At 36.8% G+C, this 12,208-nt stretch overlaps 1 protein-coding gene across 1 annotated transcript in view; it reads right to left on the bottom strand.

Annotated features, from left to right (window-relative positions):
* Positions 1-12,208, bottom strand: part of TTN (titin) — a 240,521-nt gene that overhangs the window by 199,378 nt on the left and 28,935 nt on the right. The window contains exons 34-44 of the mRNA XM_071562604.1: positions 11,694-11,957; positions 11,347-11,607; positions 10,922-11,182; positions 10,227-10,487; positions 9,998-10,139; positions 9,743-9,908; positions 9,286-9,517; positions 8,402-8,686; positions 8,185-8,310; positions 5,825-6,013; positions 1,462-1,518 (exon numbers count right to left, since the gene is read on the bottom strand). Coding sequence (XP_071418705.1) covers positions 1,462-1,518; positions 5,825-6,013; positions 8,185-8,310; positions 8,402-8,686; positions 9,286-9,517; positions 9,743-9,908; positions 9,998-10,139; positions 10,227-10,487; positions 10,922-11,182; positions 11,347-11,607; positions 11,694-11,957 — 2,244 coding nt within the window. The remainder of the gene's footprint in view (positions 1-1,461; positions 1,519-5,824; positions 6,014-8,184; positions 8,311-8,401; positions 8,687-9,285; positions 9,518-9,742; positions 9,909-9,997; positions 10,140-10,226; positions 10,488-10,921; positions 11,183-11,346; positions 11,608-11,693; positions 11,958-12,208) is intronic.

Raw genomic sequence — 12,208 nt, forward strand, 5'->3', positions numbered from 1 at the left:
ACACCCTGCTGCTGCCCGCTTCGTGTCACCAGCAGTGAGGCAGTGGACTCAGCTGAGCCCTCGCTGTTGATGGCAAATACCCTGTAGCTGCCAGCATCGTGCTCCTGCACGTCCCGCACCTCCAGGCTGGCGCGGTGCGTGTGCTCCTCGCTTTCCGTGCGAATCACCGTGCGGCGGTCCTGGAGGATGGGCCGGTTGTTGTGAAACCAGGCCATGTGGGGCGCCGGGCATGCCACCAGCTTGCACTGGAAGAATGCAGGGTCCCCCTCCAAGACAGACCTACACTTCAGGCCCTGTGTGAAGGTGGGTTTGCGGTTCTGGGGGCAAGCCAGCACCGCCACTGTGCCATGTCCCTCGGGGTTCACTTTGCTGTGCTGCCCTGCAAGAGAAAGAGACCTACGTTACGACATGTCACACTCTGCCTACTATCTGAATGTAAAAAAATAACAGTATTTTGAAATAAAAAATGGGCATGCAACAGATTTCATCACACACCCAGGAAAAAAAAAGTAATTCACTCACCATATTTGTTCGAATAAACGCAACGCCTTGCTCTGTTTTAAAGATTGACACGAAAATCGTTCGTTGTCTGTTCTTTCTTCAGACTGTGGAAATTTCTTCTTGAACAAGCAAAAAGGAATTTCAAAATAACACCTTCTTCTGTGTGTATGTTTTTGCTGCCTGGAAAAGCTGTGTGTCTTTGGGTGGCAAAGAGAAAATCTTACCTGACTTGCAGACAGTAGAATAAACGCCCTTTCTGACCCCTCTGTTTGTAGATTAAATGTTCAAACAATTGAGAAAAAAGTATTTTGAAAGAGATTTTTTTAAAAAGTAAGTAAGATGAAATGAGAAGGCGTTTATTCGAACTAATACAGCCACTAACTTCACAGTGTTATGCACAGGGAAAAAAGCAAGCAACATGAACCACATATGCTATCTGCAAGCCAGGGTAAGAGATGTGTAATGATGAATTAATGTATGTAAAAAAAAAAGTGCAAGGAATCAATGGGAATGTGTAGCTTTCACATAACCTAAACAACAAATGCTCTCTAGTATACTTCATCTATCCATCCAATAGTGTCCATTGAACTGATTAATGTTAGGCTGCTAACTTGTATAAAAATAACACAACTAAGATTTGTATAACTTCCTTCTTAAGTAAACTATTCCATGCATTCAAAAGGAAATTGAACAAATAAAAGCTCTGTGAACAGCTGCAAAGCATGAAGTAAAAGTTAAGAATATGGTTGCACAATTATAAATTTGAAGTTTTAAATACATTTTAAAACTTAAATAACCTTATAATGCAGGTAACCCTTGCATATCAAAACAAACATGCAACATATTCCAATATGCTTTAAAGTGTCTTTCTTTCCTCATCAGACACTTCATGTAAGCAGATAAAAGCTTCTAATAACAGTACTAATTACGGGTACAAATTATTCCCATTGGTGATTGTACCTTTCACTTCCATTTCAGCTTCTTCCTCTAGCTTCTCATGAACAATTTTTTCAGGAGCTGGAATAAAAAACACAAAGATTTTTGAGCTATCATTTCTAAATGTGCCAATCAACACTTTATGTTGTGAAAAACAAATTTCATTTGCAAATATACAGAAATTCACACATACATACACATAAATGCATGCCAAACAATTCAAACACTTAATAACTTTTGAGAACAGAGTAATCAAAGGTTTTCAATCTTGTTTGCAATGTATATTATTCTGTAAGACTTGCTTTCTTTTTTGCAGGGTGGGGAAAGTGTCTAACGCAACATGCCTTTATCATGCTGTAAATCCCTGAAGAAAACATTCAACAATCCACAGACTAATGAGATGCTTCTCGTTCTTTATCATCTCTCAGAGAATTAATGTACTGGAATGCAATGACGGTATGCATGAGGAATTGATACTTAGAAGGAACATGCAGTTGCCAACCTGTCACTTTCAGATGGGTGCTGCACTCGGCTTGTCCTGCAGGATTTACTATTCTGCACTTGTATATACCCTTGTGGTTCTGACCAACTCTCAACAATCTTAAACTGCACAGGGGCCCATTATGTTTTAAGTAACACAATGCAGACTCCTCAACTATTAGCTGATTGCAAAACCAGACTACACAAGGTGTAGGCACACCTTTCATTATACAAAAGAGAAAGACATCATCTCCTTCTTTTACAGTAGTTTCTGATGGCAGAGGTTCAAGAAACTCTGGTGCTTTGGCATCAGCTTCTGTGATGTCTTCACATGGCACAACATCAGGATAGTATACTCTGTTTCTTTGCTTCTCAGTTTCATGTAGTCTTTGGGATGTAGATATAAACAAGCTTGAGGTTTTCTTAGAAGATTCTTTTTTAACTTCAGATGCTTTAAACTGGCAATCTTTAGCTGGTTTAAAGCTTTTAGTATCTGATTCAAGAATAATTTTTGTTACTGCTTTGGCTTGTGCTTCTTTTGCTAGGTAAGAATAAAGTTAGGAAAAGGATTAGGTCAGAGATTTTGCAGGAATAAAAAATTATCCTTTATATTATGGGGGCAAACCCCCCCAGTAATTAGTATTGAAAGTGTGCCCAGCATATTAGTGCTAAAACAATGCTATTAAACATGAGTAATTGCACATTTAAGAGCTCTATTCCTACTGGGGTAATTCTAGGTATCAGTTGAGCTTCTGAGACTTTCATGGGACCAAGACTTGTCCACAGTGCCTAATATAAGCACAACTTTACTTTTAATTTAGAGTCCTAATTTGGAAAGTAGCAGCAGATGACTGTGTAAAGTGCTTTGCACAGCTATGCAATGAAGAAAGAAACTTCAATAATTAAGAACCAAATCAACAGAGGCCATGCCTTTCTCATTATTCATCTCAGTTTTCTGCTCTTGATTCCTTTGAATTCATCAGAAATAGTATCACCTGTCTAGTGTGGTTATAATGTATTTTTGGGTCTTTAATAACTTCTTAATATATTGATGTCAGGAAGAGGTGGAAAGAGTCTTAGCAAAAAAAAACCACTTAAGGGGAGTGAAGGGTAGAAGAAAATTCAGCATTGCAGTAATACAATACTTGCACCCATTAATCCTTTCAAGTCCATTAAATTATACTGCCAACTTTGAAATTGAAACCTTGAATTTATTTCAAACAAGTTTAAGTTTGAAATGACCAGGTATCTGATTCAACATTGCTTATCTGACATTCTTATCTTCCTTTAACTCCAGCTTCAGGAATTAACAAAATAGGAATTCCTACAATTCCTGCTTTACATCTCACTGCATATAATGAAGAATCTGAGGAATAAAAAGCCTGAGATATCTGTGACTTGATGGGAAGATGCAAAAAGGTAAAATATGAACTTCCCAGTACTGCATATGTTACTTATGAATAGAGCTGTAAATGTGGAGGAAAAACCTCAGAGTATTATTAAAAGAGTTTTCTCAATTAAATGCTGATAATAAAGGAAATATGAGTGAGCTCTAGGCAGTGATAATGAAGTTCCAAAAGGTTAGTGATAATGTTAAAAGTCAAATAACCACCTTTGACTGTTAGTATTGCAGAAGTTGTTGTCCCTCCATAGTCATTATACACAGTACAACTGTATAGTCCTTGATCTGTCAGCTGGGCATTTAGGATTGTGAGCAGAAGAACACTTCCATTTTGTGATATCTTGAATTTTTCAGACAGTTCTATCCTTTTGCCTTCATGGGCCCAAAGAAACTCGTGGAAGAATTCATTTTCTAAGGCACATATGAACTGAGCAGTGTCACCACGTTTCACAGTTAGGTCTCTGAGTTGCAAGAGAATCTTTGGAGGGCTATCTTTCATTTCCTGAGAGGTGGTCATAGAGATCTTCATGCTCTGAGATGTTTGAGAAAGGACTGTTGTGTGCATGGCTTTCATTTCTTCAACTGATGTAGCCTTCATAGTCAAACTTTTTGATACGCTTTCAAAAACCTGTACACCCGATTCCTGTGATGGTTGTTGTACTGATTTAAATTCTCTTTGATAAGTTTCAGTGTTCTTCTTTGTGAGAGGAGGAACGTGAAGTTCTGATATAGCCTGTGACCGGATAGCCTCTCTTACATCTTTCCCAGAACTTTGCCTATCTATGGCTTGCACTGTGTAATCAAGTAACAAAAATAACAGCATTAGTATCTAAAGAACTTCACTGGGCGATGCTCTGAACAAAATCAAACAGCATGGAGGATGAAAATGAATGATCTTCATTTGAAAACTTAGCATGCCAGATGCACTATGCTCTTGACACAGAAATTATCCATTCACATTTATGAATGACAAGTGATGCCTAAGCTAGTCATGCATTTGGTACTCAGTTGATGCTTGTCTCTTCCTTCACTAAAGTGGTCCATTTTAGCATTGAAAACTTACTATGGCACTTTTAAAGGAGGTATTTTCTGGTTTTTTTGGGGGGTTGATCTTTGGTTTGTTGGGTTTTTTTTACAGGATAGTGCAAAATACCTCAGCCAATGCTATAAAGATCATTTAATTACTTTTAAAAATCTGAAACCTTCATTAAAATTATTCTACTCTTTGACTTCTATTGAGATACAAATTTGAAAATTTTCAAACGTTACAGCTTAAACAGAAGAAATGAGAGTGGATGGGTTACTGAGGGTACGTACTACTAACATTAGCTGGGAAAGAAGAGGTGTGAAACAAGGAAACAATTAGTAGTAGCATGAAATTGTGGTATACAACAAACTGTTGTGGTATACAAAATCCCTTTGAAGTAAAAATGGGGCTTTACCTTCTGCAGTCACTGTAAGTGTAGCTGTACAAGTTGATTCTCCAGCACTATTTCTTGCCTTGCAAGAGTATTGGCCAGCATGCTCTAAGAAAGCATCTACTATTATCAGTGTAGCTGTGCCTGTAGACTCATCAAAGTGGAAAACTAAGTCTTTTTTTGGCAACATGAGTTGCTGATTATGAAACCACTGGATTTTTGTTTTGGCCCTGCCAAAGACTCTAGCTTGAAATCTGACTGATTCCCCGCTGCATACCCTGCAGCTTGAAATAGGCTGGATAAAGGTGGGCCTTTGGCCAATAGACTCCTCCTTAAGTGAAACAGATGAAGAAATATGCCAAGGGGACTCTGATGTAACTTCTTCAACATTTTTAAATCCTGAAAAGAAGCATGCCAACTTTTAATTTCTTACCCTACACTACAATAAATTTTCTCTCTCATTCAAGATTTTTTTTCTAGCTTGCAACTTAACAGTGTGAATTATTCTCATTCATAATTTATAAAATCTATTGCAAAAAGAAAACAAAATATTTATGTTTAAATAATACCAAGGACAATATAGATCAGCAAATTCTCCAGGCAAAATTTCTGCTCTAAAATTTTGGTCGATGTTTCATCAATTCATATGAATGTAAACTTATTTCTTTGCAGTTGCTACACACCTGCTACACACCTCTATTTAGAATGTTTTTCAACACTTTCAAAGTAATTTATTTTGTACAAAAAGTCTTACTAGATTGTCTTCACGGTCAACTTAAAGAATGTGTAAGCAAAGAACTTTCATTAGAAAGAAGGCTTTTACCATCTTTGATGCATGACAGATTCTAAGCCTGGAGAAAATTAAAAGGGAGGGGAGCATGGAACATAGCAAAATTGTGAAATACATTTTGTTGTTCATGACCTATGTTTTGGAGACATAAATGTATGCTGTGGACATTGAAATTATAGCAATTAATTGCGTTAAGAGACAACATGACAGACAACGATTCACATATAATTATCAGTGTATATTAAGGGGAGTACTGGAACACAACCTAAACAAGACAACTTCTTAATTGCAGTGTACCTTCTAACTTTAAGGTTGCAGTGCTTGTCACTTGGCCTACAGAGTTACTAGCCACAAAGGTATAGATTCCTTCATCCTCTGGATAAGCTTCAGCAATCTCCAGCTGGTAAGTGTCTTCAAACTGAGTCATTCTAAAAAAACGTGATGGCTTGATCTCCTTCTCTTTGCTGTACCAGGAGACTTTTAGATCTGCTCAAGCAAAGGAAAGAAAAAAAGTTACGATATTATACTAGTTTGCAAACACTATTTTTGTATTTATACCTGTCAAAAATAATTTAAAGTATCTAAGTTTAAATGTGACTTGCATTCTCTGATAAAGTGTGATGAGTAGAAAGTGGCCTACTTCTTGCTTTAAGTTTTGTTTTGTGCACTGGAAATCTTTGTGTAGGAAAACTGATCCTGGTGCTGATACATTACTGAGTAAAAATAAGTTTTCCTTTCCTCTCTCGATGTAAAAATTTTAAAATACTTTGCTACTACTAAAATTAGAGAAACTTGCTTTTTTAAAGTGGGATTTTGCTACAATTGCATGATTAAACAGGCTGCAAAATCACTAGCTTGAACTAATCAGGTTAAAAAATTAAAACAGAATATTCTTTTGTTAAGCACAGTACCTTGTTTCTTGTTGCATGTACTACAAGTTTTACATGTCATATTTATCAAGACAGATCCTGTTTGCACTCTTGCAAAATTCCTATATTATATATTGTATTACTTGTATAGGTTCTTGTAGACTTGGGAAAGAACGGGACTGGAGCAGACTGTAGCTTGCCTCTCCATCTGTCCTTACCCTACATCACGAATCAAATGTTGTTACAAAAATAGTGTGCTATTATTGTCATCAGAAGAAAGATAATTTTCAATAGCCAGTTGCACAATGTGTCCCAGTAATAAAAAATGTATTTGCAATCATGTGTTACCTAACCCAATATAGAAGTTTTTCACAGCACAAGTGAGAGGTGTGCAAATCCATTTGGATACAGTATTCAATAAATTTTCAGTAGGATAAATTTCTTCACTGAAAGCATTGTCAAATGGTAGCACAGGCTGCCCAGGGAAGTGGTAGAACCACAGCCCCTGGAGGGATTTAAAAGCCATGTAGATGTGGCACTTAGGGACATGGTTTAGTGGTGGACTCGGCAGTTCTGGGTTAATGGTTGAACCGGTGATCTTTGAGGTCTTGTCCAGCCTAGATGATTCTATGGTTCTGTGAAGAGGGACCTAGATGAAAGGATGCTTATATTCTGTGCTGTAAATGCAGCTTCTGCATTAACGTAAGTATAGTTTTTGTCAAAGAAAGTTACACTAGCATGCACTGAACAGAGGGCGGCCCAGTGCAACATATTTTCTGAGGTTTAGCAGCACTTCTAAAGCAGAATCAAGTTGTAAAGCTTTGTTATTGGTGGTTATGGTGTTTTGTTGTTTTCTGGGTGTTTTTTTGTTTGGGTTGGGTTGGGTTTTGGTTTTTTGTTGTTTGTTGTTTTTTTTTTAAATTTCATGTGATGGATATGCAAATCATATATATTTGCCTATACATGTATATTACCAATTTTACATGGAATTTTGTGGAGCTGTCACTCAGGATTATTTTTAAATTTGAAGTTTTATTTATCTTTAAGTAATTGTAAATCCTTTGGGATTTGAACTGGATGTTATTCTGCAGTTTACTATATGAATACTTTATTATGAGTCATACTCAAGTCCATTTATTGAAGTGAAGAAAGGTGGTGTTAGTTGGCTTTGTGTTAACTTGGACAAAATATTTTAATTTCAGAATGATATTCTATATAACTAAAACTGGAAAATTTATTCAACTTAAATCTACATTTTAAGAGACAATGAGCAAACACCTTTTTATGCTAGAGGGGAAAAAAAAAAGCAATCTCAGTTTAGTGTTTGCAGAGTGATATGGAATATTTAGAAATATTAGGATAAGGTTGAATCACAGTTCCAGTCATTCTGTTTAGTTAATTGACATGATGGTGTGTGTCAACAGAAACTTCATCATATTCATTTAACACAGTAATGCTTTTCCACATTGAAACTACATTTTACTCACTGACAGTTTTCCAATAAGAGTTGACATTTGGAATGCTGAGACAGTTCCAAAGACAAATTTCGTGAAACAGATCTTGCTATTAGAAATGCTTAATATGTTCATGACAGTTTAAAACTTCAGTGCTTGATGCCGTCTTTGACTTGCTTAACTAAAAGTTGTCAGCAGCACTTTGATGTATATGAAATAACTGTACTTCTAGGGGAAGATTGATCCAAGCACATATATTGTTGAATTTTTTTTCTGAGTTCAAGTTAAAAAATTCTGAGACATGAAAAGATGTACAGAATTTCATTGAACTCACCTGTCCCTGTAACTCTGCACTGAAAACAAGCAGAACGTCCCTCAGATGTAACAGTATCACGTAGTGGTATTATGACAGCAGGTGGATACACTGGCATTTCCAGCTCAGGAGAAACAACTTCTGGGACTGAAGAACAAGAAAAAGAAGTAATTTTTAAAGATGAAGAACAACAGCATCATTTCACAAACATTGGTATTTTCAAGAATGAGAAACTCACTTTCTACTGAAAGTGAAGCTGAAGTTGTTGCAACTCCATAGTCATTTTTGGCTTCACAGGTGTACACTGCTGCATCTTCAGGGAAAGTTTCAATCAGCAATAGAGTATATTCTTGTGCATCATGTAGAAATTTGCACTTGAAACCTGGAGAAAGCTGTTGATCATCTTTGTACCAGGAAATTTTGGGCTGGGGTTTGCCTGATATCATAGCACAGAAGCGTGCAGGTTTGCCAGACTCCACGGTAGTTGGCTCTAGCTCCTGAATAATCTGGGGTGGCTCTGGAGCTGAAAATTGGAGGGGGAGGGAGGCAAAGAGAGAGTGGAGAAAGAAGGAGAAAGAGAAATGTCATAATCGATATTTATTAGTGATTCAAAACTATTTGCAAGGAATTAATTAAAAACAAAGCAAAAGAGAGCAAATGAACAGCAGCCACCAAAACCCTTATTATTCCTAATCTTCTGTGCCCATGAAGATCTGCCCTTTTCCTTGGTACAGGAGGAATGACCTGGCAGTAAGTGCCTTACCATAGTTAGCTGTGTTGGCATAAGTGTTTTCTGGAAAAAAGTGTCCAAGAATCACTAGGTTTATCTCTCTGGGAAGACATATTTGTCCATATGAACAAATTACTTTTATTTAGACTCAAGAAGTTTTCTGGTCTAAGTAAATACAGTGGGAAAAGAACTGCTATGGTATTTTTATCAGCTAGCCAGCTATTTCAGTGGAGTGAGAAACATCCATGTACATAAGGAATTTTGTAGTGTTCCAGATGATCACTTTGGATTTCTTTTTTTTCTTTCAATTAGAATTCCAGAGAAGTAATACAAAAATCAAAAAACCACTGAGTAATATATACAGTCAAAGCACTGGTTGTGGGGACACATACCATTCACATAAAGAATAATGGAACTCCTGTTCCGTCCTGCAACAAAAGTATATTCTCCAGCATCAGAGTAAGTGGTTTCAAAGATGCTCATCCGATGAACCCTCCGTTCTGCCACATAAGTGTATCTTTCCTCATACTGGAAGTTAATCTCAATACCATCCTTGTACCACTGTGGTTCAATGTCATCTTCATTGACTTCGAATTCAATTTCAGCTCTTTGTCTCTCAATGACCTTTAAACAAGTAGAATAAATAATAGAAATATTTGTTTTTACGTATTTGTTTTTACATACTTGCGTTTATATATTTGTTTTTACTTTCCAGATTTCTAGAAGGTGGCCCTGACCTTATAATTAAAGATTTTTGTGTTAGAACTGCCTGGATGTTGTTGCTCTTCCTTTGCGTTATTCTTTGTGTGACATAGTTATGAAATATTTCTTTATCTGTATAGGTCATACCTGAATGTCTTTATGCGCACTTCTGATGCGAATGTCACGACCTTCCACTATCAGATTGGCACTGGATGTGTTTCCACCCGCTACTACAGTGTACTGACCAGCATCAGACATTCTTGTGGAAGGGATGATGAGACGATGGACGTATTTCTCTCTCTGAATTTTCATCCTAAGGACATCAGAAAAGAAAGGTAGCTAGTTATCGCCTTGGGGAAAACACATGGCAGAAGTTAACTTCGTGTAGAAGCAATCATTTACCTGTCACCAATCTGGAGTTCTTGCCCATCCTTCATCCACTGGACTTGAATGTCAGGTTCTGAAACTTCACATTCAAAAATAGCCCTCTTCTTTTCCACCACCTTGATGTCTTTAATATGCTTCCTAAATTCAATATGACGAGCTAGGGCAGAGAAGATGTAAAATGAGTGCCATGATGTTATTTAAGCCACTGGAAGTTACTAAATATACAAATCAAGAGAGCAAATACCTTCCACATATAAAGTGGCTGAAGAAGCTGCTTTTCCAGCAACAAAAGTATATTCTGCAGCATCCCCAAAATGCACATTCCTTATGGAGAGGGAGTGGGTAAGCTTCTTTGTTCGTATCTGACATTTATCTGTTGATTTTATTTCTACGCCATTCTTTAGCCATTTATATGAGATACCTTCATAGTTAACAGTAACTTCAAATGTTATTGTATCTTTCTCTTCAGCATTGATGTCTTGCAGCATGGAGGTAATAAGGATGGCTAAAAGAAAAGAAATTTACATGGATTGTTTTTTTTCCATTGTGTTTTACGTTATTTTAAATGCATGTTAACCAGATCAAAGATGTTTCAACTACTTTAAGACAATTCTGGTAATATTAAAAGAGTGGGCTTTGTATCTAGAATCAATATTATAATTAAATCTTCCACAACTACTGAATGACATAAGAACCCAAATTCTGTCTCCTATGGTGACTTAGAGTTTAGGCGCATTGGCCTAAGCAGAAGAATACAGGGTCTGACTTTCAAGTTCACTGCTTCTAGACTTCTTTTAAGAATGCAACTGAGACTGGTAAGTGTTACTTAAAAATTACGTCTACAACTGTTCTGGTTTTGTCTGAATTGCACCAAGTCCATGCAGTCAAACTCTACGATTGGTAACTGTAAAAAATTCCAGTTAATTAATTTTTACATACGTTTTACGGTCAGGGTGGCACTGACTCTATCATTTCCACAGACAAATGTATATTCTGCAGAATCTTCACTGCTTGTGTTCATGATATTGAGTTGATGGAGTTTCCCCTGGACCACTATTTTGAACTTTTCACTCATTTCAATCTCCACACCATTTTTCAACCAGACAGCAGGCACATTGAAATGGGAAACTTCACATTCAAAAGAGGCAGTTTTGGTCTCAGGGATCTCAATATTTTTCATGGTCTTTGTGATGTGTATGGCTAAGGGGAGAGAAAAAGACAAAAGATTTTTTTCAATGTCAGTATGCATGGAAGACTGCAAAAAATCCAAGGCTAACAGTCTATGACATGTCAGGTCAAGTTGTTCAATATGAGTTGGTGTAACAATTCATTTAATTGCCTTCTTAGAAACTAACAATACTCACTTTCCACAAACAGTTTTGCTTTACACTCAATTTGTCCAACGAGAGCTGTGTATTCCCCAGCATCAGCAGGAGATATGTTATGCAGCATAAGCTTGTGAACTTTCCTTTGAGAGATCATCTTGTATTTATCACTTTGTTTAAGCTCAATATTTTTGTGGAACCACCGGACTGGTATAGTGTCATGGGATACACTCAGTTCAAATGAGACAACAGCATTTTCCAAAGCAGTCACATCCTTTGGCTTTTTGATGATCTTGACAGCTTGAGGAAAAAAGTTAGCAAGATTCAGCAGCGTATATGATTTGAATTTCAAACCACACATTACAGCAGATATTCAAACCACTTACTTTCCACATGAAGTCTGGCATTTGCTCCTATTTTTCCAAGTTTAAAGCTATAAACAGACTCATCGGTGACAGCACAGTGTTTGATTCTCAGTGTGTGAACAGTTCCTTTCACTGTGATTTCATATTTGTCATTTGATTCAAGTTCAACACCATTTTTAATCCATAGAGCTCCTTTCACGTCAGGGTGGGTCAGTTCTACACTGAAAACTGCCTCTTGTGATTCTGTCACAGTCAAGTTCTTTAGTGTTTTCTTTATCTTAACAGCTAGGGAGGGGAAAAAAAAAGTAAAAAAAAGATAAAACCTCCACAACTTGACAGAACAGATCAAAATTAAAAACTATAGTAAATATAATAATCTTAATGAAACTGTATAATGGTGTTTAATTTTATGCATTTATTGATTTATACAGGTTCCAGTAAAGTGGTGTGATTACTTTTAGGATCCATGAGATATCTTTGGTTTGAGGTTCTTTATGTGGCTGGTGGTTTTTGGGTTTTTGGTTTGGTTTTTTTGG

This window comes from Pithys albifrons, chromosome 8 (genome assembly GCF_047495875.1).
Source record: "Pithys albifrons albifrons isolate INPA30051 chromosome 8, PitAlb_v1, whole genome shotgun sequence".
Classification (NCBI taxonomy): domain Eukaryota; kingdom Metazoa; phylum Chordata; class Aves; order Passeriformes; family Thamnophilidae; genus Pithys; species Pithys albifrons.